The following is a 22,663-nucleotide window of genomic DNA, read 5'->3' as shown; positions in this document are numbered from 1 at the left end:
GGTTCTGCCTTACTGCAACAAACATGTTGGGCAGAAATACCGTGACAAAATGAAAATATTATGCATTCGCTTTCCATCTCGTTTGGTTTCCAGTGCAATTTACATGTTGGCTCTCGCATGAGACTGTACATAAGGTAATTTAGTTTAACGTTGTGGGCGGCAAATCTGCAACAGATAACATGAGCCCTCCATCTCTATGTGAAGAGTTGTGATGTTCCAAAACTCCAATTATCTTTGTTGAGATGAAACTTACACAATAGTGAGATTAAGATGATAACTCTGTTTAAGCTTTCCGTGGTTCTTTTTACCGACTTTAACCAGTCTGAAGGCAATCAGCTATGGTTTGAAGGGCAAATCACAACGGCATTTGAAATCACAGCATACTTAGTAGCCACGTGGTTCGAGAAGGATTGCATTCGTTTGGCACACCACTGCTTTGAACATATCACAAGGCAAGTATCATGAGGATATGGAATTTCGGTGCTTCAATTCTTTTACTTTGATTTGCTCGACTCAACTAGAACACACTCGTTCACTTTCTCCTTTGGGCTGGAGATGTAAAGACCACCTAGTAGCAAGCGCCCTGGAGCGGCTGGGCCGTCCGAGCTGTAAGAAACCTAGAACACCCCAGCTTCACCACTTTACGGTTACCGGACATTGACTCGAACCTGGAAGTTCACTGGCTTGACGAACCAACAGTTCCTAGTCACCCATGTAGCGTCCCTGCAAATCTCAAAATCGAACTCGTGCAGTAATCTTGGCATTAATTTCGAAATTTCTAGGATGGAAATGTGTCTTCCGATGCAAGTTCGTGATCCTAGGCCGAACTATCAGCTTGTCAGTGACGGCATCAAACGGCAAAATACGCAATCTCTAAATTTCTTTCAGGTGGCTTACCGGCATCCAGTGTCTGTTCATGGCTGACAAACGATCGGTGTCCGTAGTCAACCATCGATCCGGTCTGAAAGAGGCTGCATCTTCGCCAAAGATGGATGGGTGGTGGTGCTCAACCCAAGTGTTGATGCCCACGATGGTCTGGCAATGATTAGTGAATGTCAATCAGTGTACACTGCTATCGTGGTTTCAACATACCCCGGCTGGAAAGAATTTTCCGGCAATCGTTGCTCCTCCTTCGGGAACAACTCTCTCGAGAGGAAGCCCAGTCGCGGGATGCAATCTCAATGCCTCTTTAATGACTGCCTGGAGGTATGGCAACTTCAGACTCTCCTGGAAGTTTATTCGCCGAGGATCACCAGCTCTCTGGGAATAGAACTCATCAATCTCTTTTTGCAGCTTGCTCATCTCTTTAGGATTCCGGAGAAGCTGATACAAAATGGCACTGAGGCTGATGGCGGTCGTGTCTGAGCCTGCAACCATGTTTGACACACAACCCGCCAGAACATGGTACTGAGAGAATTTTGATGAGTCCTCGGAGTGTTTTCCAAGAAACTTGGAGAGAAAGTCCATCGTCCCAGACTGTTCTGAGAGATGTGAAGTATCCTCAGCATCGACTGCTTTGGGTTTTGCCTGATGGTCTGCCAAGCAACCCTTGGTGAACTCGACGATGAATTGCCTGCCAGTGCCCTGTTTACCTAGCCGACTCCTGATGGGTGCTAAGTAGGAGTGGAGATATGAGTATACTCCCACCATAGTCGCGTAGTAGAGGTGGTTTTCGAGGTTCTTAATCACCGCACCGACATCGAGGCCCCGGTCTAGAAACCCAAGTCTCTTGGAGTAGGTGATCATTCCAACCACATCAAATGCGTAACACTGGAACCAATGACCCATGTCAACAGGCTCTGCCGTCTTTCCTCTGCCACTCATCTCTGAGAGCCTTCTGGAGAATAAGTCCGCGCACTTGTCGACGTAGCTCTCGTAGTGCACCAAGGAGGACATGCTGTACATGTTCTGGTAGAGGCGCCGATTCTCACTGTGGCGCTTCTCGTCTCGGTCTGAGAACAAAGACCACTGGTGCGGGTTTGGATCACCCCACGTGTCATACCACGTAGACTTTGAAAATGCGTGGCCATGACCGTAAATCACCTTCGCTGCGTGGGGGTCGTTAATACTGAATCTATTCGGACCATATCGAACAATTGGGCCTTGGGGGAGTTAGCTCATCTATACCCAAAATCTTGAAATTGACGGAGTCTTCGAGTCAAGACTGCATTTCTCTCTAAGATAACTTCTCTAGGAAGGTGACTTGCCATATTTCCGGTGGAGTTCAATGTTATCAACCTCGAAGCGGCCCTGATGAATCCGCCATGCGTACCATAGGTCCGTGAATCGCGCAAAGAACGGGCCGGGGACGGATGCGAGTGGGGCCGCGAAGCCGCGATAGATCTTTGCCAGGAGCTGCACTCCGACAAAGAGTGCGATTATCACCACAAGAACGTACGTCTGCATTCTATCGACTGATACGGCTGTTGCAAACCCCCTCTGTGGATGCTTGGAAATGTGTGTGATCAGGTAATCCAACAGCTATCGCAGCTGCGCAAGAGAGATAACGACGGGAGCTCGAAATCGACCACTGTGCTCTCCGCAGTTTCCGAGGCTAAGGATGTTAGCCAAGGGATCCCGAAGGCGGGGTCAACCATTGCTAATTTCCACTATCAAGTCGAGGCTCTAGATGACGTACGGTGTCCGCGGACAACTTCATGGCTACCCCGCATGTCTGCTTGCTTGTGGTCCCGGCTGCTTCGGCCGGCAGTCCGAGCGCAAGAGAATATCTCATTACTAGTCTGTCAAAACCATCCCATGCTCGATGACCACCAATCACATCTTTGGTAACTGTTGCTTACTTCTTTCGATGAGCATCAGCGGGGCATCGGCCGAACACCGCTGAGATTAGAAGTTTAGAACTCTAGGCTTTGGATGATGGAGTTGCAAAGGGCCTCTCGGCCCCCGAGATGTTGATCATGGAGGTGCCTTGTCTAACGGAGTTCAGCATAACTACAGGCAAAGTTCTGCCTTACTCCAAGCACTTGTTGACCAAGCAAAGTGAAGCCATTGACAAGAGCAACAAAGAATTACAACATGCAGAGCACCCTTCCAGCATCGTGGTATCGTGAGCCAGGCTTTTATCAACTGGAGAGACGCGCTGTCTTCAGTAAATCATGGATTCTAGTCTCACATGTCCACCAATTCAGCGAGCCAGGCAAATACGCTCGCTATGAGATGGCCGGTTACCCCTTTTTCATCATTAAAGACCGTGCCGGGAATATCAATGCCTTCCTCAACGTCTGCCGCCACAGAGCATTCCCAATTGTTCATGAAAAAGAGGGGAAGGCGTTTGTGCTGTCTTGCAAATATCATGGTATGCGCCCTTACCCGGCTTCTGACTGTGAGCTCCAGTACTCACGCTACGGCAGGTTGGTCTTACAGCATGAATGGCAACTTGGCCAAGGCGCCTCGTTTCGACCAGGTCGAGGACTTTGACAAAAGCGAATATGAACTCTACAAGGTGCACAGCCATGTCGATAGTCTAGGGTTCTTCTGGATCAACCTGGACGCAGCTGAAAAGCCGACGCTTAGCTGGGAGGAACAATTTGGCGGTGTTGATAAACAGCCCCGGTTAGAGAGCTTCGACATGAGCAATTATGAGTACGACCACACTTGGTCAATGGAGGGGAAATTCAATTGGAAAACATTGATTGAAAATTATAACGAGGTTTGTGCAATCAACTCCGATCTTTATAGTTGGTTAGTCTCAGACTGGGTACTGATTCTGTGGGCCTCCTGCAGTGTTACCATTGCCCGACAGCTCACCCTGGCCTCGCACCTTTCTTCAAGGGCAACAAACAGATGAACTATGGTCTCAATAAGTACTGGGTTGAACACCTCGGTGCAAAAGGAGAGCAACGTGCCAGCTCTGTCAGTCCTACATACATGTTCCCCAACGCTTCGGTCACTCTCACGTGAGTTAAAGTCATTCCCATGTGGTCTTAAGCAGGCTGGGCTAATTTGGTCTCCAGGCCTGTATTCTTCTACATGATGTCAATCGTACCCACATCTGCCACCACGAGCTTGATGCGGTACGAAGTCTATCGGTCAAAAACGGCGACTCCAGAAGAGTTGAAAGAAAAGCTGGACTTCTTCAGCCAAGTTGAGTCAGAGGACAAATGGCTAGCCAACGGATCGCAGTCCAATCTCAATAGTGATACGTACACTACTGGGCCATTTCATCCTGATGTGGAGGAAGCGGTTGTCTATGTCATTGGAAAGGTCAAGGGGCTTCTGCACGACCATGTGGCCGAGGAGAGAAAGCGTGGGTCGGAATGGTGGCCGGCTCGCAGAGGCCCTGTCCAAGCGACGAGATCATCCGCCGAAGAGGATGAGGCGTTCTGTCGGGGTGTTTGTTCGAGCTCTAGCATGAACGACAAATCTGTAGTCGAGGGCTTGGCGTGGTGATTTAGTTCTGTTTGATTTTTAGGACTTCAAATATTTAGATGAGCGATCAATTGAGACGCTCAAAACATTGTATATTTCACACGAGGTGATCACCTGGGCCGAGATAAAAGCTGGATGTCCTGGAGAGCTATTGTGCTACCAGGCAGATACCACCATACCGTTGCCGTCATCATGAAAGTTATTTGGTGGAGGCTTACGCTCGCGCAGATGCAGGAGAATAGTTGGAAACAGTAATTTGACGCTCGCAAAGTAACGGAGGCCGATGTTAACTGCATTAGTAATGTGGTAGGCGCGTTCGCATCCAGGGCAATTTAGTGTAAGGTAGCTCACCAGACCGTACCGCGTCCAACGGCTCGGTGGTTAACTGGCTCCCTACCATTGGAAAGTACTGGAATTCCAGTCTAATCCCAAAGGCACTCTAGTTCAATGCTTGGCAATTGGCAAAAGACGAGTCAGTGGTGATAAATAGGGTAAATGACGCATGATACTTTGAGACGATAGCCTGTCGACAACAGAATCAACATTGAAACGTATCAGTAACCCCTGCTTACTCAATTACCAATTATTCCGCTTCCAACCACTTGACCGCAACTATCATCATGGCCGGCTTCACTTCCACACTCCCCCGCACACTTCTATCTCCATCTCTATACAACCATGTACACAATGTTTGGTTTCAAGGCATAGCACCTCGTGCCAAGATTGCCTCACGAGAAGCAATGACGCGTTGGTTCGGTCAGGGGTCGCCGGAAGACCGTCGAGCCTTTGACGACATGTGCACGAAAGAGTTCGCGGCCGCTCTAGAATCCATCGGACCCGAGAAGTTCCCTCTTCCGCCTTCGAACAATTTTTCAGAGGAGTCTGCCGCAGTCGAAAACATCGCAGGTCCATTGATGCAAAGCATCAACACCTCGGACGGAGAAACCAAAAGCATGCAGACACTTGCACTCGTTCTCCTGCTCGATCAAATGCCCCGAAACATATTCAGGACACGCCAGGCCGTCATCTACACGCATTACGATCGGCTTGCACGGGCAGTCCTCCGCAGCCTCATGAGTGCTGAATCGCGCCCTGACATGCACTCCTCGCTCCGATTGGCGCCAGCACGGCGTATGTGGTTTTATATGCCGCTGATGCACTCCGAACATGTTGAAGACCACGAGACATATATCAAAGTTGTCACCGAGATGCAAGAGGAGTTTCGACAGCAGGGAGACAAACAGAGCGAAGACTATATTGGGGACAGTCTAGAGTTCGAGAAGAAGCATAAGCATCTGATCGAGCGGTTTGGGAGGTATCCGCACCGTAATGCGCAGCTGGGCAGATCGATGACGAAAGAAGAGGAGGAATACCTTCGAAGCGGAGGAGAACACTTCGGAACCGCAGCGTAATAAGACGGGAGGGTTGGCTAAATGCGTGTTTGTAGCTGTATATAAACAGGGCATGCATGTAAGGATATCTCAATCCTTCTCATTCTGCTATGACCACATCTCATCCAAGAAGAACCTGCTTAACGATCCTCACTTCCTCCGTCGTGCCGCAGATGAGACCTGCTCTACCATCGCAATCCTTCTGAATCTTTTCAAGCAGTGGCCTGCCATCCGTGGGGTCAATGGCTTGGCCACCCGCGCACTCCATGATCAGAGCAATCGGGTATAGCTCGTAGAGGAATCTGAGCTTGGGAAGAACACCGGGCGTAACAGGCATAACATAGACGCCATGACCCTTTACAAGCGCATGCACAATGTCGGGTACAAGGCCGCCGCAATACCGCAGCGTGTACTTCTCCTTGATGAACCGCGTAATGAGAGCGCTGTACCTCTCATCGTCCGCCGCATGTCTGAGGTTCGCGGGCGCAAAGTATCGCGTCTTGAAGGGCGCATCGGCCAACTTGACGACCGGCCGGATAACCTCGCAGTCTGTCACACCGTTCGGGCCGTATCCGATCTCAAAGCAAGCGGAGTCGGCGCCGGGGATCCGCATGGCGACAATGGCGGTAGTCCGGGGCCCGATGACACCAATAATCGCCGCAATTTGCTTCTCAACCGGTGACTGGCCCACCGCGGTCCGCCCATCCCAGATGCCGACGATTGTTCCGACCGTCCAGTTTGGCGCGATGATGGAGCTGCCGTCGAGGGGATCGAAAGCGACGGTGTATTCCTCTGAGGTTGCAGGGGTCTCGTTTGCGCCAGCGCTCGCTTGTGGCCTGGCAGGCTTCTCGACCGGGTCCTCCTCACTGCTCGCAGTCTGGATCGAGGGGCATTTCGCAATAGCTTCGCGCATTACGTTCTCGGAGAGCACGTCGACGTTGAGCTGGTCGTCGCCAAAGGCGTTTGCTGTCCCAGCAAGTGAGACGTGCTGGGATGCCTGTAGCGTCTTGGCGATGCTGGAAATGGCGTCGAGGATTGCCGGGAATACATCGCTGCGGAGAGACGAGCGGTCCCCTTGCGGAATCACCTTCTCCAAAAGCTGCGCAAGAGCTGGCGATGCCGACATGACTGGTTGTGAACTTGGTATGTGAGGCCCCTCAGAAAGTGTTGAGTCAGGACCGAAGTGAGTTATTTTAGGATCAGTGAGGTTGCGAGAATTTACGCTACGGCGTGGCCCCCACACATTCTCGACGGGTTCTCCCTTGGTCCACCATTCTCACACTTATGGCGTCAAACTCAAACTCACGACTACTTGACGTAACGGACTTGCACCTTAATCGAGACATCACGAGCTCTGGATTCCTGAAAAGCTTTCTTGTCTGCTAACTATATCTGCACTGAGTTACAGGTCCGCTCGTCTTAAGACGTTGCATCTTCTTCAGAAAGATGCCTTGTTGAGATGTTGAATCAATCTGTCAGCAATAGATAGAGCTCATGTCTTATCGCACACTTTGTCACTCCGTGTCTGTGATTCGCTAACGACTCTCTATGAGAAGAGCAAATCACTAAGCTTGTGAGCTTTCCTCGCCAGAGTCTCCCCCCTGCCGTTTAAAGCCATCGTAAAACCGTCTTTCCTCAAATACCCGAATATCATCATCGAAGTTGACCTTGCCAAGTTTTCGCGCCTTCAATATCTTTCTTCTCACTCGCATCACATCGTACTCCGTATTCCTGGTCAACCACCATGTCCATAGGTTGGCGACAAAAGAGGCGATAGTTGTCGCCGCTGCTATCGCGAAGCTTGTCTTGTAACCGTTGTATGCGAACTTGGACTGGAACAGCTGCGGGCCGATAACGCCGCCTAGCTGGGCTATACCTGATTGAAGACCAAGCGTGAAGGCCGTCCCTGTGGATCCCGAGAGTGTGGCAGATCTCCAGGCCCAGAATGGAATGAAGTATGATTGGTAGAACAAAGTTCCCAAGATGCAGGAGATGTAGATGCCATACCGATTGGTAATCGTAAAGAAGAGAACAAAGCACACAACCATGCCAGACATAAGGATCCTAAGTAAACTTCTAGTCAGTGACCCATACCTCGTATCTCAACTCTCAAATAAGACTCACATGATATAGGCTGGCCGGACGATGTACGCTCTCGACATAAACCACGCTGAAAATATTAAGCCCACGATGGCGGCAAACGCAGGAGGCATGTTCAACAGCTGATTCCTCGGCAGCCCCACAAAGCCGAGATTAGTAACAATTGTAGGCAAGTACCATGTCAACGCGTATCCTCCAATGTTGATGAGGGTCTGCGACAGCATGAATGACCAAATCAATGGTGTTCGTAAGACTGCCCAAATCTCTTTGCCGGCGAAATCAGGATCGTTAGTCAGGGGCGCATTCTCCGGTAACCTTGCCTCTACAAACTCTTGTTCCCTCTCTGTCAGGAAGCGGCTGCTGCGCGGGGACTTGGGGTAGTCTGGTAGCAGCCAAAATACGACACCGGAAAAGACGATGGTAGCCAGTCCTTCGAGAAGGTACACCCATCTCCAAGCACTAATACCACGAATTCCGTTCATGTAGCTGATACCATAGCATAAGAGCGATCCGATAATACCCGCCAGGTTGGACATGGCAAAGAACCAGGTCACTGGCTTGCCTATTTCATCTGTGCGGTACCAGCTAGACAGATGAGCCATGATGCCCGGAAACATACCCGCTTCGAACATCCTGGGATGAAGTCAGCCCGCTTTTGGTCTATACATCATACAGACACTCGAAAATCACCCAAGCAAAAATCGCATAGCGTAAAGTTCATGCCGATTTTGAGCTGCAGCTTGGCAGGCCGTAATGATTCCCCAGGTGAGGAAAATACGAGACTGCCAAAGATGTGGACTCATACGCTTTAAGAGAAGATTACTAGGCGCTTCGAAGATAATGTAGGCAATCTATCCTTGATGAGTCTTTCACAACAATGAATAAGTTGCTTGTTGAGCCTGCGTAGTTACTTACACCGTAGATGGATCCAACCCAGTTGTATTGATCAGACGTCATGTCGAGCTCTTTCATGATATTTCGCGACTCCCCTGCTTGCAACACCCGAACATTTGCAGCATTGGTTTGGTCAATCTGGAAACTCGTTAGCATGCTGAGGTGCATGGCTTCAGTCAGTTTCCAGCATGAGTCTACCTGCTTGATCATGAACATCACGCCGATGAGAACCAGGAAGGCTCTATCAACTTTGTTGATGACCGACCTTTCCTATTCCGCAGAAAACGTTGAAAGAAACGCCGCTCGAGCTTCTGGGTCATCTCGTAGGTTGTCGACATTGGCTCGAGCCACGGCTGCGTTGGCTTGCTGCTTACGGCTCGCGGCCGTTGCATCGTGGTCGATCCGGACTTCGTCGGGCTGTATCGACGCGCGCATCATGGAACCGGTGATCATTGTTACAAGCCATTAGATTACTTGGGGGCCAACTTCAAATGGATGTGGTCTTTTAAATCAAGTAACTGATTGGTGCCGACACCCAATACCCGATGCCGGCAATTCTCACTATCTGCATCTCCATATCGAGTGCCTTATCAGCGGGGATCCAGGGGAATATGCATGATGTGCTCGAAGGTGATATGGCGATATAATGCTTGAATTGTGATGAGCTTGTACAAAATGCTTCTGAATTGTCGTTGCATCTGCACATCATTCGCCGAAGCGCCCCGAGAACTGATGGCGGAATCATGGCCCACCCTTCCATCATCTGCAGGATTCCTGTGTACCAACCCAACGACGTTGTTCTCGCGGGGCTAGTCCGGCTAATATCCGAGTCCTTCTAATCCATCTTCAGCAATTCTTGCTCGTCGGGAAATACACAGACCGGCGAGGAAATGTTTACCATGTCCGATAAAGGAGTCCAACAACCGCATAAAGGGGATTAAGGTACCACTTCTCGGAAAATATCCGTAGGATTTCCGCACGCAACATGCAGATAAGATGACGCCAAAGGGGCATGGATGTTATAAACTACAGGCACTTACTTTGAACTTACTTTATTGTGGCAGCAAGGGTCAAGCAAGTCTTGACTGAACATCGGCCGAATTGAAGCATACGAACAGTGATCTTCCTCCGGCCCTGACAATTGGTTGTACAACGCCGAGCTCTACTTTTGTTGATAAATTTGAACAACCGCAGTAACTATGGCTTTCTCAAAGAGCCAAGACGGCGGTACAAGTGCCAAGTCTCAAAAGCAGATTCTTCTCAATGCCTTCGATATGTTCACTGTAGGACACCTGTCCTTTGGCCAATGGCGTAATCCCAAAGACAGAGCCAAAGACAAACGCCGCGATCTCAGCTATTGGACAGACCTAGCAAAGCTCCTCGATAAAGGAGGATTTATGGGCCTGTTCTTGGCCGATACTTTTGGGCCATACGACACGTTAGCGTCACCTCATCCTCTGCTCCAGCCAACATCGTCATTGCTAATATGGCTTTCAGATATAAGGGGAGCGCAGAGCCCTCGGTCAGAACAGGCGCCCAATGGCCTATGGCCGACCCTGTCATCGTGAGTATGACCTTGGTAGCAATGTCTTCATCGCGCGTGAACCCTACGATATGCACCGCTGATGACTAACATGATATTAGCCCGTTTCCGCGATGGCTGCTGTCACCAAGAATCTTGGATTTGCCATCACGACGTCAACTTCGTACGAGCAGGCATACGTGGTTGCAAAACGCTTCAGCACCCTCGATCACCTGACGAAGGGGCGTTTTGGATGGAACATTGTCACCAGCTGGAAAGAATCAGCTTCCAAAGCTGTAGGATCCTATCCTTGATGTTTCATTGCGCTACATCTAACACTAAGCGGCAGGTTGGCCTTCCGTTAGTTGAACACGACACCCGGTACTCAAATGCAGACGAGTACTTGCGAGTTTTGTACAAGTAAGTCTTGGGATTGATGAAATCGCTCATTCAGGCGCACTTACCGGATTATGTAGATTGTGGGAGGGCTCTTGGTCAGATACCGCATTGGTAGAAGACGCAGAGAAAGGCATATACTCGGATTACTCTCAGATTCGTCCCATCCATCATCATGGCAAGTTCCATGTCGACGCACCCTTCCTGACAGACCCCTCCCCACAACGCACTCCTGTACTGTTCCAGGCCGGCACATCTCCGTAAGTTCCACGTACCTTTCAGAGTCTTGAACTTGGATGCTGATCATTCCTGAAAGCGCGGGCATCAAATTCGGGTCCACTCACGCCGAAGGCATCTTCGTTGCCGGTCTCTCTCCACATGTTGTAGCACCTAGAGTCAAGGCTATCCGCGACGGCGCCATCGCCGCAGGGCGAGACCCCTACTCCGTTAAAGTCTTCGCCATGATCACCCCCATCATCGGCAAAGACGAAGAAGATGCCAAGCAAAAGTACGAAGAAGCCCTGAAATACGTCCTCATCGAAGGTGGCCTCGCCCAGTTCTCTGCAACCACGGGCATCGATGTGTCTCAATTCGATCTGGACCACGAACTCACCGAGGCGGATGTTGCGAGCCACCTCCAACGTATTCACTCTTCGCTATACAATCTGCGCTATCGCGGGGATGATGTGCCAAAGTTAACGCCCCGGAACCTGGGTACAGTCACGGCGATCGGTGGGAACGGGGCCATGCCGGTTGGTACCGCGGCGCAGGTTGCGGATATTTTCCAAGAGTGGGTAGATATCGCCGACGTTGATGGATTCAACATTGGCTACGTCGTCACACCTGGCAGCTTTGAAGATGCTGTCGAGTACCTCGTCCCGGAGCTCCGTAGCAGAGGATTGTTGCCGCCGGCGATTCCCGAGGACGAGCCGGCTCCTACTTTCAGAGAGCAGATCTACGGCCATGGACAAAAGGGGCTGAGGTCTGACCACCCGGGATTCAAGTACAAGTATGACACTTACGAAGAGACTGTCGCTAAGGAAGATGCTGCGAAAGTTGCAACGGCGGAATAATGAAGATAGCTGAAAGCCGTCTGTTATGAAGCAACTTTGTTAAGAGTTAGCCTCAACGAGCCGCACATTTTTTTATCCAAAACCTTGTATTCATTCAGAGTTACGTCATGGTTCTCATGAACCAAAGTATTCATGTCGAGACTGCCTCTCCTTGCACAGTCAGTAATCTTGCTCGATTGCCACCCTGAATGATTTACCTGAGCCGATAACTTGATCTAATTGCTGGCCATCTTAAGAAAGCGATACCATCGAATGATTCACTCATCATGATTTTCTCTGAAAATAGGAAAATGTTTTCCTGCCGCCCGCATCATCTAACTCTCATTACGAGTTGGTTCATGCACCAGCACCAAGTAGCTCATCGATGAATATAACTCGGCCGCTTGGCATGAAGCGCGTCCGATCCTGGTGTGGGGCCGGACCCCCCACCGGAAGCACAATAATGTGGTCATCAAAGACAGCCAGCCTTAAAGAGGAAGCAATAAGCACGCCCGCAAGCGGTGAAGTCCCGGTAAATGTTGCCAAGACTCAAACATGTGCCGAACGTGGATCCGTCAAGGTAGGATTGACAGGTGACCACCGACCCGGTTCAGCAAAAACTCGACTGCTCCCCGCAATCCCCGCATCATCCAACTCGGTCACAGCACCACCATCGGGATAAAGCAACGACTCACAAGCAGCTTTTCGGATCCAGCGCCATGGCCAGAGGTTTATCGATGGTCCAGGTCGCGGTTATTGGAGCTTTGAGGATCTAGTTGACCCCGCCAGGCTAGAGGTAGGGCCGACTCAGACCCCAGGCCTTAGACTTGGGACTTGGAATTCATCAACACAGATCCATGCCACCGCACTCAATTATCACTCTTGCGATGTGTCAATGTGGATGCTGCGGGATGTCCGGGGTCTCCGCACCTATTCCATTGGATCGAAGACCCGAACCTATTCCGGTGCCCAGCTTCGAGATCGTCTTGGACGAAAGAAACAGCGCCACCCACCTTCCGGCTCGATGGGACGAATTTCTGGGGTGTCTAGCTCAAGTCTATTTGGATAAGCTTAACAACCTTATGCAACGTATGTGAAGCATCAATTCTTAGCTCAAACAGCTAGCTACTTCATCATAGCCGTGATTAAGAGAAGGAAGACAGCTTGATATCACACTAGAATTTGATAAATCTAGGAACTGTCAATGCCGAATTGTAACAACGGGGAAATCCAGCGCCCCAGCTTCTGTGGGATCGCTAGATGTCGTACACTTGATTGTGCCATTCCCTGACCTCGCTTTACCTTAGCGCTCTGGATGTATGATAAACCGCGGAGTTCTCTCCTGACAGTGAAGTATGACATCGTCACATCACGCAGCTGGAACCCCTCATCCGCCACACAGCAGAGCCCCATGCCAGTTTTATTGACCGATACAAGGCCGTTAGATAGCGTGCCAAGAACAAATATCGTGTTACCCCCATATCTACACGGTTCGTTGTCCGAGGTAGTATCTACTGCCAAGTCGATCCCATCTCGACGATGTCCGTCTGCCGTCATAAATGCCATGATAAATACCCCTCCGACACTTTTCACCATCTGATGTGGGAAGTTTCATGACGATGAGTCTCAGACCCAATCCCACATTTTGGACCTTCTCCTCTAAGACCTGAGCCGTCATGAAGCTCAACGTGGCAACACTGGCCCTCACCGGCCTCGCCCTACAAGCCAATTGCGCGTCAACCCCCTCCTCCTCCCCAAAACAACAATGGCTAGCCCGCCAGGATGCCGCAGAGTCTCTCCCAATCTACAAAAACTCATCTTACTGCGTCGACGCACGTGTTGAAGACCTTATCCAGCGGATGACGGTCGAAGAGAAAGCCGGCCAGCTCTTCCAAACTCAACTCTACCAAGGCCCCAATGGCACGCTCGACCCTGGCAACGTCACGGCCCGCCGCAACAGCACTGACAACATGATCGGTGAGAAGTACATGACGCACTTCAACCTCGTCGGCGACATCACAGATGCGAAGCAGGTCGCTGAGTTTGTCAACCTCGTTCAGCAGCGTGCTCTGGATACGCGTCTGGGCATCCCCGTGACCCTTTCTACCGACCCTCGGCACCACTTCACAGAGAATATCGGCACCGGGTTCCAAGCCGGAGTCTTCTCCCAATGGCCTGAGACACTTGGTCTGGCTGCTTTAAGGGATCCCGAGCTGGTTAGAAAGTTCGCCGAGGTCGCCCGAGAGGAGTATATTGCCGTCGGCATCCGAGCTGCCCTGCATCCCCAAGTTGACCTTGCCACCGAGCCGCGATGGGCACGTCTGGGCAATACCTGGGGAGAGAACGCGACCTTGACAAGCGAGCTCATTGTAGAGTACATCAAGGGTTTCCAAGGAAGGGAGATTGGCCCTCACAGCGTGACCACAGTGACAAAGCACTTCCCGGGCGGCGGCCCGATGGAAAATGGTGAAGACTCTCACTTCACATACGGCAAGAATCAGACATATCCCGGGAAAAACTTCGAGTACCACCTCACCCCCTTCAGGGCGGCGATTGCAGCCGGCGCGAGGCAGATGATGCCGTACTACTCCCGACCGATCGGCTTATCCGATAACTCAACCGATTATGAACCAGTCGGCTTCTCCTTTAACAAGCAAATTGTCACAGACCTACTCAGAGACCAACTTGGCTTCGAAGGTATCGTCGTCACTGACTGGGGTCTCATCACTGATACGGTAATCCGCGGCCAAGACATGCCGGCACGCGCGTGGGGCCTCGAAAGCACGACCGAGCTGGAGCGCGCAGCTCGTATCCTCGATGCTGGGTGCGACCAGTTTGGTGGTGAGCAGCGTACCGAGCTCATCATTCAGCTGGTAGACGAAGGCATCGTGTCCGAAGACCGCCTTGACATCTCCGTCAGACGTCTCCTTCGCGAAAAGTTCCTCCTGGGGCTCTTCGACAACCCCTTCGTCGATCCCGAGGCCGCAACGAGAGTTGTCGGCAACGACTACTTCCTCAGGCTGGGCAATGATGCCCAGCGCAGAGCCTACACTCTTCTCACTAACAAGGATGAACTCCTCCCTCTGGAACACATCAGCACAGAAACCAAAGTTTACATCGAGGGTTTCAACGCCACGTTCCTCGAGGCACGCAACCTCACGGTCGTCGAGACACCGGAAGAGGCTGACTATGCCCTGCTCCGCCTTGATGCCCCCTATGAGCCTCGTCCAGGCGGCTTCGAAGCAGCATATCACGCCGGCTCGCTCGAGTACTCGGCCGAGGAGAAGGTGCGCCAGGCCGCGATCTATGCGGCCGTGCCCACCGTCGTCGACGTGATCCTGGACCGTCCTGCTGCGATACCCGAGGTGATTGACGCCGCTTCTGCGGTGTTGGGCAGCTACGGGAGTGGCAGCGAAGCTTTCTTGGATGTGATCTTCGGGTTGAGCAACCCCGAGGGCAAGTTGCCTTTCGATCTCCCACGATCACAGCAGGCTGTGGAGGATGCGATGGAGGATGTGCCGTATGATACGGTTGATCCTGTCTTCAGGTTTGGGCATGGGCTGCGCTATGCCGACAAGTGCTTACTGTGATGGCAAGCGATTCGCGGCTCGACTCTTGCTGTCCTTGGTCGGATGAGCAGAGGCGGTGCTTTTTGAAAATTAGGACTATGAAGGGAGAAGCACTCATGACTGTAACGATTGATGAGACCGGGCTTCTTTTACCCTACTAGTAGGTAATTGTGCCAGGATGATAGCGTTCATACAAGAAAGTTAATGGTAAGTGTGCTGTTGAACAAGAAAAAAAAGGGGTAATCTTTGATTCTTTCTATACCAATTCGAGTCTATCATCAACATCCTTCGCTGCCTCAATGCTCCTCTTCAAGACGCTGGTCTCTGATCCGCTGAGCTCTCTAGCATTCATACCAACCATGCAACTCATATCCTTCTTCCTCGCTCCCTTGACCCATTGCTGGTCAATCATCCAGTGCGTCGGCACCGCGAACTCAGTCGGGTCGTCCATCTTGTTCTTCAATAGCCCGCCATTATACCACAGCAAGTTGTCCACCTCGTCCACATGCGCAATCACGAAGCTGCACACCTGCGTCATCTCGGTCTGCACCCCGCTAAACGGCTTTCGCCAGCCGACCATACCGCCATAGTGCCGCGAGAAGCTGTACGTCGAGCCCGTGGCCTCGAGGCCGATCCAGTACGTCTCCTTGTCGCCGTACGTGATCCTGTACGTCCACGAGTTGCGCACGGCGTGCGTATTCTGCCACGCCGTGTGCAGTAGGCCCATGAGTACGTTCAGCCGGCCCTTGTCAAGCACCACGATGCCAGAGTCGCCCTCCTCGGCGTACTTCTCCGTCCAAACAAGAGACTTTTGCAGCTCCTCGCTCGGGTGCTTGATCATCTCGTGGAACCATTCGTGTCTCTCGGGGAACTGGTCTTTCCAGAGCAGTCGGTCGTGGAAGAGAAGCGCGCCCTTTTCTTGGTAATTGCGCTGTTGGAAGAGCTGCTCGGGTTTCTGCAGGAAGACGACGTCCGCATCCAGTAGAATAACTTCCTCAAATCGGCTGCCGAGCGCGGCAAACGGCTTAATTGCCCATCCTCCCTCGGCCAGCTTCAATGTCGTGTCGTTGAAGACGGTCAAAATGTCCAAAAATTCGATGCGTCCGCCATCGCCCTCGGCAGCTTGCACAAGCGTGTCACGATCCTCCTCCGATAAGTCTTCCTCGCCGGCGTAAACAATTTGAATGGGCAGCGTAGTCTGCAAAACGCGCGTCAGGGACGCAACCAAATGACACGCAAACCGCAGCGTGCCGTGTCCCGTCGGAATGACGATACCGGCATTTCTCGGCACATACTCCGGCTTCTCTTTGCCGGACCCGGCGGTGCCGGTGCCGCCTACACCCAATTGCTGTGCCGGGGCCCGCGGGGGCGCACGATCAGCGGCAGCGCCCCCCATAAACCTTCGCCTGAGATCGGCCAGAGGTGTCTGGCTGTGGATGTCCCTCGGCGGAGATTGCAAACAAGGGAACAGGGATGCGGCGACTCGCTCGACCTGGGCGTCGAGAAACTGTCTCTCGGCCCCCACAACCCGCAACCCGTCGGTGCGGCCGCCCTCCTTCTCCTCGAGCGCCTCGATCCACGAGCGCAGCACCTTTGTGCGCTCACCCAGCTCTCCAAAGACTTTCTTGTATGGCGGGCCGAGGGGGTAGTCGATGAAATATTGTGCGGTCGCGTTGATGGCGTCGAGGTTGAGGCCGGATGTCTTTGAGGTGCGGAAGCTGAAGTTGGCGGATGTGAAGGGTGTTATCGCGCCGTGGAATCGGAGGAGGTAGACGACGCAGAGGGTGATGAAGGCTGCGCCGGCGATGATTGGCGTCGACTGACCGCCATATCGCGGTGATACTAGGAGACGAACCATCCTTGACGCCCTTTCACATTCCCTTCTTCTCCTCTTTCAAAGTCGTGTTAGCAGTTGTCGGGTTTCTTTTGCAGCAAAAAAAGCTCGCAATAGAACTAAGGAGCTGGGTATTCTCCCCGCGTCTTGACTGCCTGGGCCCGCGGTCTTTTAAAGAGCCAAGACCTTCAAGCTGTGCTTCCATTTTTGGGGTGTTGAGACCGGTGCTAGCCTAAAGCTTATTATGCCGATGTTCCTTACTCCCGCGTCAACCCAGACTCAGCTTAATCTATCTGACTGGCGACACTTGCGCAGCTTTCACCCCGGCTCGCGTGTTCCGAGATCAGAGATATCTGCGTCCTGCCCGCCAGTCACAGGCAAAGCCGCAAGATGATGCCAGCGGCAGCCAAACCAACAAGCATAGCCCATCCCCTTTGCCGTTAGGACCAACGACGAGTGGGCAGGGCACGCAGGGGCCACGCCAGCAGGTCTCAGCCATTGGAACTCGACTCGTCTCGTCATCTCATTGCGAATCCCTCTAGGGCTAGGCTTTGCAGCGTGGAGGGCTTTGAGGGGACGAGTCCAGGGACGCCCCTGGACCCCAAGCTACCGGGACGAACACGCGTCTTGGATATAGCATGGGCCCACGTCTAAAGCCCACAGGGTCCAGGCCACGAATCAACCCCCCCGCATTCCGAAAGGCTTCAAACCCCTTTTTTCCCTTTCTTCTCTTCTTTGATCAACGATGGAATGGCATGTCAGATATATCAGCCGGCCACTAAGCTCACATTTATCTGCCGTACATCCGTGACGGCGTTTTGAGTCCTTGAGTTTCACATTTGTCTTGATCGTTTTCTCCCCTACACATCTTCGAGCGGCTCAACGGTCGGTGGCTGAGAACAGGTGGTCCTCGCCAAAGCTGGCTGTCGCCATTGACACTGGGACAGCGCTGGAAGTCCGCTTCAACGGCCCTGACAAGGCGCAGAGCTCATTTGAAGCTCAAGGTATCTCACGCCAATTGGGCGGACGCTCCTGCTCATCTCATTTGATTCGAAACTCGTTGATCAGCTCGTACTCGAAGCGATGAGCCTTTCATTTTGGTTCGACCTGCTATTCCAGGCAAAGTGGCTTGTCAGCTGAAATTCTGAATCGAGACTTCAGGGGGGGATGCTGTCGGGCTTCGATCACGAAATGGTGCTAGCGCCAAGAAAGGGACATTAGCGCCAACGATCGCTGCTTACCTCAATTATTTCATGTTCATGGGTCTCGCCAGTGGGATGACTGACTCGCACTTCCTGGGTAGTCAGCAAAAGAAAGCTGTCTGGCGTGGCAGTCTTCTGTGTCAAAGTCAGAGCATTTTGATATCCAAAGCCGACAAAGAAGGTTGAGGTTCAAGTATGCGACTTCCCTGCATGTAAGGCAACTAATGCTATCAGAACGACAGGGCAACTACATCGGAAAAAGCCGTTGCGACTCGCAAGAACATAACCCGAAGATTGTTATGTGGCTTGACATGTAATTCTGCGCCTAAATGTCGAGCCACACACGTGATATCGAAGCAGAACCACCTTCCCAGCCCGTCGTTTTGATCCAAGGAATCATGGCCAGCGAGGCCGCAAAATAGTAGAAGAGGCCGCCTTGTTCAGGGCTCTAAATATGATCTATGCCTCTGTTTCTTCCATAGGTTAAGAATATCTCGATGTTCATGATGAGAGACACGCGGCCAGATTCAGAGCTGTGAAGTCCTACTTGACGTGCACGAACTGGGTAAAGTCGCCAGCTAACTGCATACGCGTTGTTCTTCCGGCCTGATCTGGATTCGAGTGGCCGTGACTTCTGAGCTACCGAGTGGCAATATTCCAGTACGCCGGTTCAATGATTGTCAAGCCCACGTCGAGCTTTAGGTTCACGTGATGTCGAGTTGAAGTTATCCTTCGAGAGCTAAGCCCACCGCCAGCGCGGCGTTACCTTAGTTTCTGCAACCGCGCTTCTCGCTCTATACCAATTCAATCGGACGTCCATGAGCTATCCAACGATTCGAAGCATGAGGTAATAGAAGCCAGCGTCATGCTTGCGGTGTTCTGGCTGAAGGAAGCAAGCTCGGGAAAGACATCCACCTTCGGCGAGTGGAGGTTAATATCGACGAAGGATATACTGGTGTTGTTAAGGAGGCTTTCACATTCACGAAGAGTGAATCTCTGAATATCTCGGATGCGGATGTCAATTCCTGGAAGAGCTAAAGTCCTCGTTCTGACACCTCAAGCAGCCGTCAACATTGCGAGAGCCAACTTCAAGGGTCGTGCCAGACAACTTCTCAACCTTCCCTCCAAAGCTCATTGTAACACCTCGGATCGATAGAACTAAGTGAAAGTTTGCGGATGCGAGATGACGCAGACGCCTCCGTATGCTGGCATGGCGTCAATTCTCCTCCACCCCATGCTGCTCTGCATCGGCATATTTCACGATACGGCCGTTCCTCCAAGTATCAACAACCAGGAAATCCACCTCTCGTATGATATATCTGCCAACACAACCCAAGCATCTAAGCAGACGAGGTAGCAGAAGGGGGAGCATTCTTCTTCGCCGCCTCGTCCATCTCATCCAGGGAGGCTTGCATGGCGTGCTCCACGGCAGTCGCCTCGTCGAGAAGCTTGATACGGCCATAATCAAGCTTTATGCATTCCTGGATATCCTTCATTGCCCCGCTCCAATTCTGCAAGCCGAAGTTGCTGAACTTGCGGACCTGCTCAGGTGCTGCTGCATAGAGTTGTTGCTGATCTCAGCGATCTTCTGTAATAGGCCGATTCTCTCAGCCAAGGCCTTCAGCATATCTACAGTCTTCTCGCGGGCCTCCTGGTTGATTTGGAAAGCTGCGTTGAGGGTGATGGCACCGAAGTTGCGGGCGGCGTCCAGCTCGTTCATCAAGTCGACAATCTCCAGCTGAGACTTCTCAGCGGCCTTGGCCTCCACATAAAGCGCGTCAGTCAGTGCCTGCGACTTCTCCTCGGCGGCCTCAAGCTTCTTCGTGAGTTCGGCGATCTTGTGATTGGCGGCCTCGCGCTCTTCCGTGAGCTTGGCGATTCTCTCCTTAGACTCCTTGGCATCCTCGACCTCAGCCATCAGGTTGGCGACCTCCTGCTCCAGCCCCTGAATCTTCTTTGCTAAAATTCAATTGATTTAGTGTCATTCTTGGAGCGAATCGCTGACAAAGTCAGAAAAGATGACATACCAGCCTGACGAGCAGTGTTGTTGCCAATTGAGGCGGGGATCTTCTCAACGAGGACCATGACGCCCAAGAGGACGAAGATGGCGATCAAGACCGTCTGGATGACTTGCTTGAAGACGTGATACTCCATTGTAAGTGACAGGTCTTGTTGTTGGTGTTGATATTGTTTCGGTAATTCGGGCTTCCGTAGCGTTCGATATGATAATGGTCTTTCTGACGCGAGAGTGTGGTGTATGTTGGGAGGAAAATAGATCCAGGAGGAAGGCTATGCTGACAGCTTGAGTAGCCTTTCTTTTTTGATTCCTTCCTGAAAGATCGTGGGATAGGTAGGGTTTGATGCCGGCGGCAACATGTGCGCCGGCACCATGTGATTCCATGTTTTCCAAAGGCAGGTGCCATTAAGTGATGTGCCTGTTCTGGCTGTGGAAGCCTCCGGAAGACAGCATAAGGACTCACACCCCTTCCTTTGTGTTCAGTTCCATGCGGGAAAAGTAGAGCTCTTTCAGGGTTTGAGTATATGGAACAACAGGCAGACAAGCAAAAATTAGCAATGATAAAGAGAAAAAGGCTCAGGAGAGATCTCGGTGGAGGATACATCTGCTTACTTATGATGGAGGAACTGTCTTCAAAAGCATCTGTCTGATGGTCCATTATCTGGCATCTTCTGAACGAGCCCAGTACCAATATTGTGGAAATTCGAGAAAGTATCAGAAATTGTCTCGAGCAGACAGTGAAGACAATCCGATTCTCGCCTTGAGAGCAAGTATTTGGGCAGTTTGTTGTCTCTGGAAAATATCCATGAGCTGTAATATGGCCCTTTAGGTTTGAATCTTTTTCCAAATGCCCATTGGAAATTGACAAATGGTTCATCTTAGTCTGAGCAAAACGGTTTGGATTTCCAAGGACTTGTGGAACGAGTACCAGATTCTCTCGATCGTAGCAAGAAAGAGTAGGCATGTGTATGCCATGGTATTGCTTCTGTGCTTATTGATTCTATGATCGCTGTTTCTAGACGCTTTCCTGTGCTTGATACCCCGTTTCCGCCCTAAAGGTGAAAAGATTATTACAAGTTCCTGTAGAGCATAATCTATTGCTCCAGCTCACGATCGGTGTCGTCCATATCTTCAACCTTGTCGCTAGAGTCGTCATTCTTGTCTGCCTTCTCGATGATCTTAGCACGTAGCTTCCGGAGCTCCTCCAAACCCTTCTCAACATCGGCCTTCATATTCTCCACCTCGTTCTTTTTCTTCTCTAGGTCGGCCCTCATCTGCTTCACCTCCTCTTTACCCTTCTCAATCGCCTTCTCCTCTCGATCGATCCGTTCACCCTTGTGCATAAAAAGGCTCCAAGCGTTCGCCTTAGCCTTTTCGTACTCGCGACGCTCGCGCAGGATGTCTTTGCGGAGGCTCTCTTCATTTTCAGAAAGACTTGATAGGCGACAAGGGCTTTCAGACGGGTTTTCTCTGTTATTTCAGCTGATCAGCAACGCCTCAATGACGGAATGAGCATTTGGAAGGATACTGAGGATACATACCGATGCGGCGTTCGAATAGGTTATCTCTGCACCACGTGGAGATGTCTCGGACGAGAAGCATGATGAGCATCGCTCCGCCGACGCTCGCCAAGAAATACCAAACTTCCTCAATCTCGTTGACCGTAGCGCCGTTGCCCATGTTGGCTCGACTTTGTTTCTCTCCGTATTGTTGGATCAGGGGTTTCAGTCGATGTTGCGGGGCAGTGGCTGGTAGGTTTAGCAACGATTGTCATTGATAGCTTGATGATAAATACAGAAGCTGAAGAAGGTGGAGGAGTGTAGTCGGAAGTGTTGGTGGGATTGTTGAGGACCAGGCGGGATTTTCCATCTTCAGTAAGACCTCTGTTCCTTCACTTTTCCAAGGAACTGTAGCTACGGAAAGTTCTGGGTGCACTGGTTTAGGCTTCTGCCTTCCAATGCAGTGTGGAAATCCCAAGGCGGGTGTACGTAGATACAAGGGTACATTGGGACATGATTTCAGGCAGAAGATGGAAGGAGTACCCTGTGATAACTTCAATAATAGGACCTTGATATTTCCTTCACAAAGCTGATACCAGGCAAGGTATAAAATCCTTTCAATGGTGGTCCCTGACTGCAAGTTTGAACAAAGAGACAAGACAGTGCAGCTCTTCCATGGGCAAGGTAGAATCAGACGCTGACAGGGTCACAGACGAACTGTGAATGGCTGTGGAATACTACACATGTGATGTCAATCTGTCATGAATCAGTGTTCACAGTCATGGGTAGTCTCATTTC

The 22,663-nt window shown here is 51.4% G+C and overlaps 10 protein-coding genes across 10 annotated transcripts; 4 read left to right on the top strand and 6 right to left on the bottom strand.

Moving 5' to 3' along the window:
- Positions 1–480: 480 nt before the first annotated feature.
- Positions 481–2,549, bottom strand: BDZ83DRAFT_124639 (cytochrome P450). Its single transcript, XM_060501173.1, has 4 exons — positions 2,208–2,549; positions 1,093–2,102; positions 898–1,035; positions 481–827 (listed from the first exon to the last, which is right to left on the bottom strand). The coding sequence occupies exons 1-4, from the start codon at positions 2,404–2,406 to the stop codon at positions 648–650; spliced, it is 1,527 nt and encodes a 508-aa protein (XP_060358890.1). The 5' UTR covers positions 2,407–2,549; the 3' UTR covers positions 481–647.
- Positions 2,550–2,974: 425 nt separating this feature from the next.
- On the top strand, positions 2,975–4,593 carry BDZ83DRAFT_640355 (Rieske [2Fe-2S] iron-sulfur domain-containing protein). The gene is made up of 4 exons (XM_060509479.1): positions 2,975–3,316; positions 3,372–3,670; positions 3,745–3,917; positions 3,975–4,593. The coding sequence occupies exons 1-4, from the start codon at positions 3,037–3,039 to the stop codon at positions 4,408–4,410; spliced, it is 1,188 nt and encodes a 395-aa protein (XP_060358889.1). The 5' UTR covers positions 2,975–3,036; the 3' UTR covers positions 4,411–4,593.
- A 416-nt stretch (positions 4,594–5,009) lies between these two features.
- On the top strand, positions 5,010–5,801 carry BDZ83DRAFT_591236 (uncharacterized protein; the record flags this gene model as incomplete). Its single annotated transcript, XM_060506414.1, has 1 exon — positions 5,010–5,801. The coding sequence occupies one exon, from the start codon at positions 5,010–5,012 to the stop codon at positions 5,799–5,801; it is 792 nt and encodes a 263-aa protein (XP_060358888.1).
- A 100-nt stretch (positions 5,802–5,901) lies between these two features.
- Positions 5,902–6,906, bottom strand: BDZ83DRAFT_591259 (fructose-1-6-bisphosphatase; the record flags this gene model as incomplete). Its single annotated transcript, XM_060506418.1, has 1 exon — positions 5,902–6,906. The coding sequence occupies one exon, from the start codon at positions 6,904–6,906 to the stop codon at positions 5,902–5,904; it is 1,005 nt and encodes a 334-aa protein (XP_060358887.1).
- A 439-nt stretch (positions 6,907–7,345) lies between these two features.
- Positions 7,346–9,227, bottom strand: BDZ83DRAFT_797085 (high-affinity nicotinic acid transporter; the record flags this gene model as incomplete). Its single annotated transcript, XM_060515883.1, has 6 exons — positions 7,346–7,844; positions 7,905–8,513; positions 8,571–8,731; positions 8,796–8,912; positions 8,973–9,015; positions 9,073–9,227. The coding sequence occupies 6 exons, from the start codon at positions 9,225–9,227 to the stop codon at positions 7,346–7,348; spliced, it is 1,584 nt and encodes a 527-aa protein (XP_060358886.1).
- Positions 9,228–9,847: 620 nt separating this feature from the next.
- On the top strand, positions 9,848–11,765 carry BDZ83DRAFT_745019 (DszA family xenobiotic compound monooxygenase; the record flags this gene model as incomplete). The annotated part of the gene is made up of 6 exons (XM_060513178.1): positions 9,848–10,212; positions 10,272–10,338; positions 10,419–10,592; positions 10,646–10,716; positions 10,773–10,952; positions 11,009–11,765. Exons 1-6 carry the CDS (start codon positions 9,974–9,976, stop codon positions 11,763–11,765), a joined length of 1,488 nt encoding a protein of 495 aa, XP_060358885.1. The 5' UTR covers positions 9,848–9,973.
- Positions 11,766–13,230: 1,465 nt separating this feature from the next.
- On the top strand, positions 13,231–15,334 carry BDZ83DRAFT_766122 (glycosyl hydrolase family 3 N terminal domain-containing protein; the record flags this gene model as incomplete). Its single annotated transcript, XM_060515269.1, has 1 exon — positions 13,231–15,334. The coding sequence occupies exon 1, from the start codon at positions 13,421–13,423 to the stop codon at positions 15,332–15,334; it is 1,914 nt and encodes a 637-aa protein (XP_060358884.1). The 5' UTR covers positions 13,231–13,420.
- A 235-nt stretch (positions 15,335–15,569) lies between these two features.
- BDZ83DRAFT_591262 (mannosyltransferase putative-domain-containing protein) lies at positions 15,570–17,171 on the bottom strand (the record flags this gene model as incomplete). The annotated part of the gene is made up of 2 exons (XM_060506419.1): positions 15,570–16,618; positions 16,688–17,171. 2 exons carry the CDS (start codon positions 17,169–17,171, stop codon positions 15,570–15,572), a joined length of 1,533 nt encoding a protein of 510 aa, XP_060358883.1.
- A 2,518-nt stretch (positions 17,172–19,689) lies between these two features.
- Positions 19,690–20,503, bottom strand: BDZ83DRAFT_757499 (uncharacterized protein; the record flags this gene model as incomplete). The annotated part of the gene is made up of 3 exons (XM_060514907.1): positions 19,690–19,920; positions 19,983–20,308; positions 20,377–20,503. The coding sequence occupies 3 exons, from the start codon at positions 20,501–20,503 to the stop codon at positions 19,690–19,692; spliced, it is 684 nt and encodes a 227-aa protein (XP_060358882.1).
- Positions 20,504–21,460: 957 nt separating this feature from the next.
- BDZ83DRAFT_766119 (uncharacterized protein) lies at positions 21,461–22,046 on the bottom strand (the record flags this gene model as incomplete). The annotated part of the gene is made up of 2 exons (XM_060515268.1): positions 21,461–21,783; positions 21,908–22,046. 2 exons carry the CDS (start codon positions 22,044–22,046, stop codon positions 21,461–21,463), a joined length of 462 nt encoding a protein of 153 aa, XP_060358881.1.
- Positions 22,047–22,663: the final 617 nt, after the last annotated feature.

This window comes from Colletotrichum acutatum, assembly GCF_030867785.1.
Source record: "Colletotrichum acutatum strain CBS 112980 chromosome Unknown BDZ83scaffold_168, whole genome shotgun sequence".
NCBI classification, from domain to species: domain Eukaryota; kingdom Fungi; phylum Ascomycota; class Sordariomycetes; order Glomerellales; family Glomerellaceae; genus Colletotrichum; species Colletotrichum acutatum.
The sequence above is the reverse complement of the archived record's forward strand: the minus strand, read 5'-3'. Positions and strand labels throughout refer to the sequence as shown.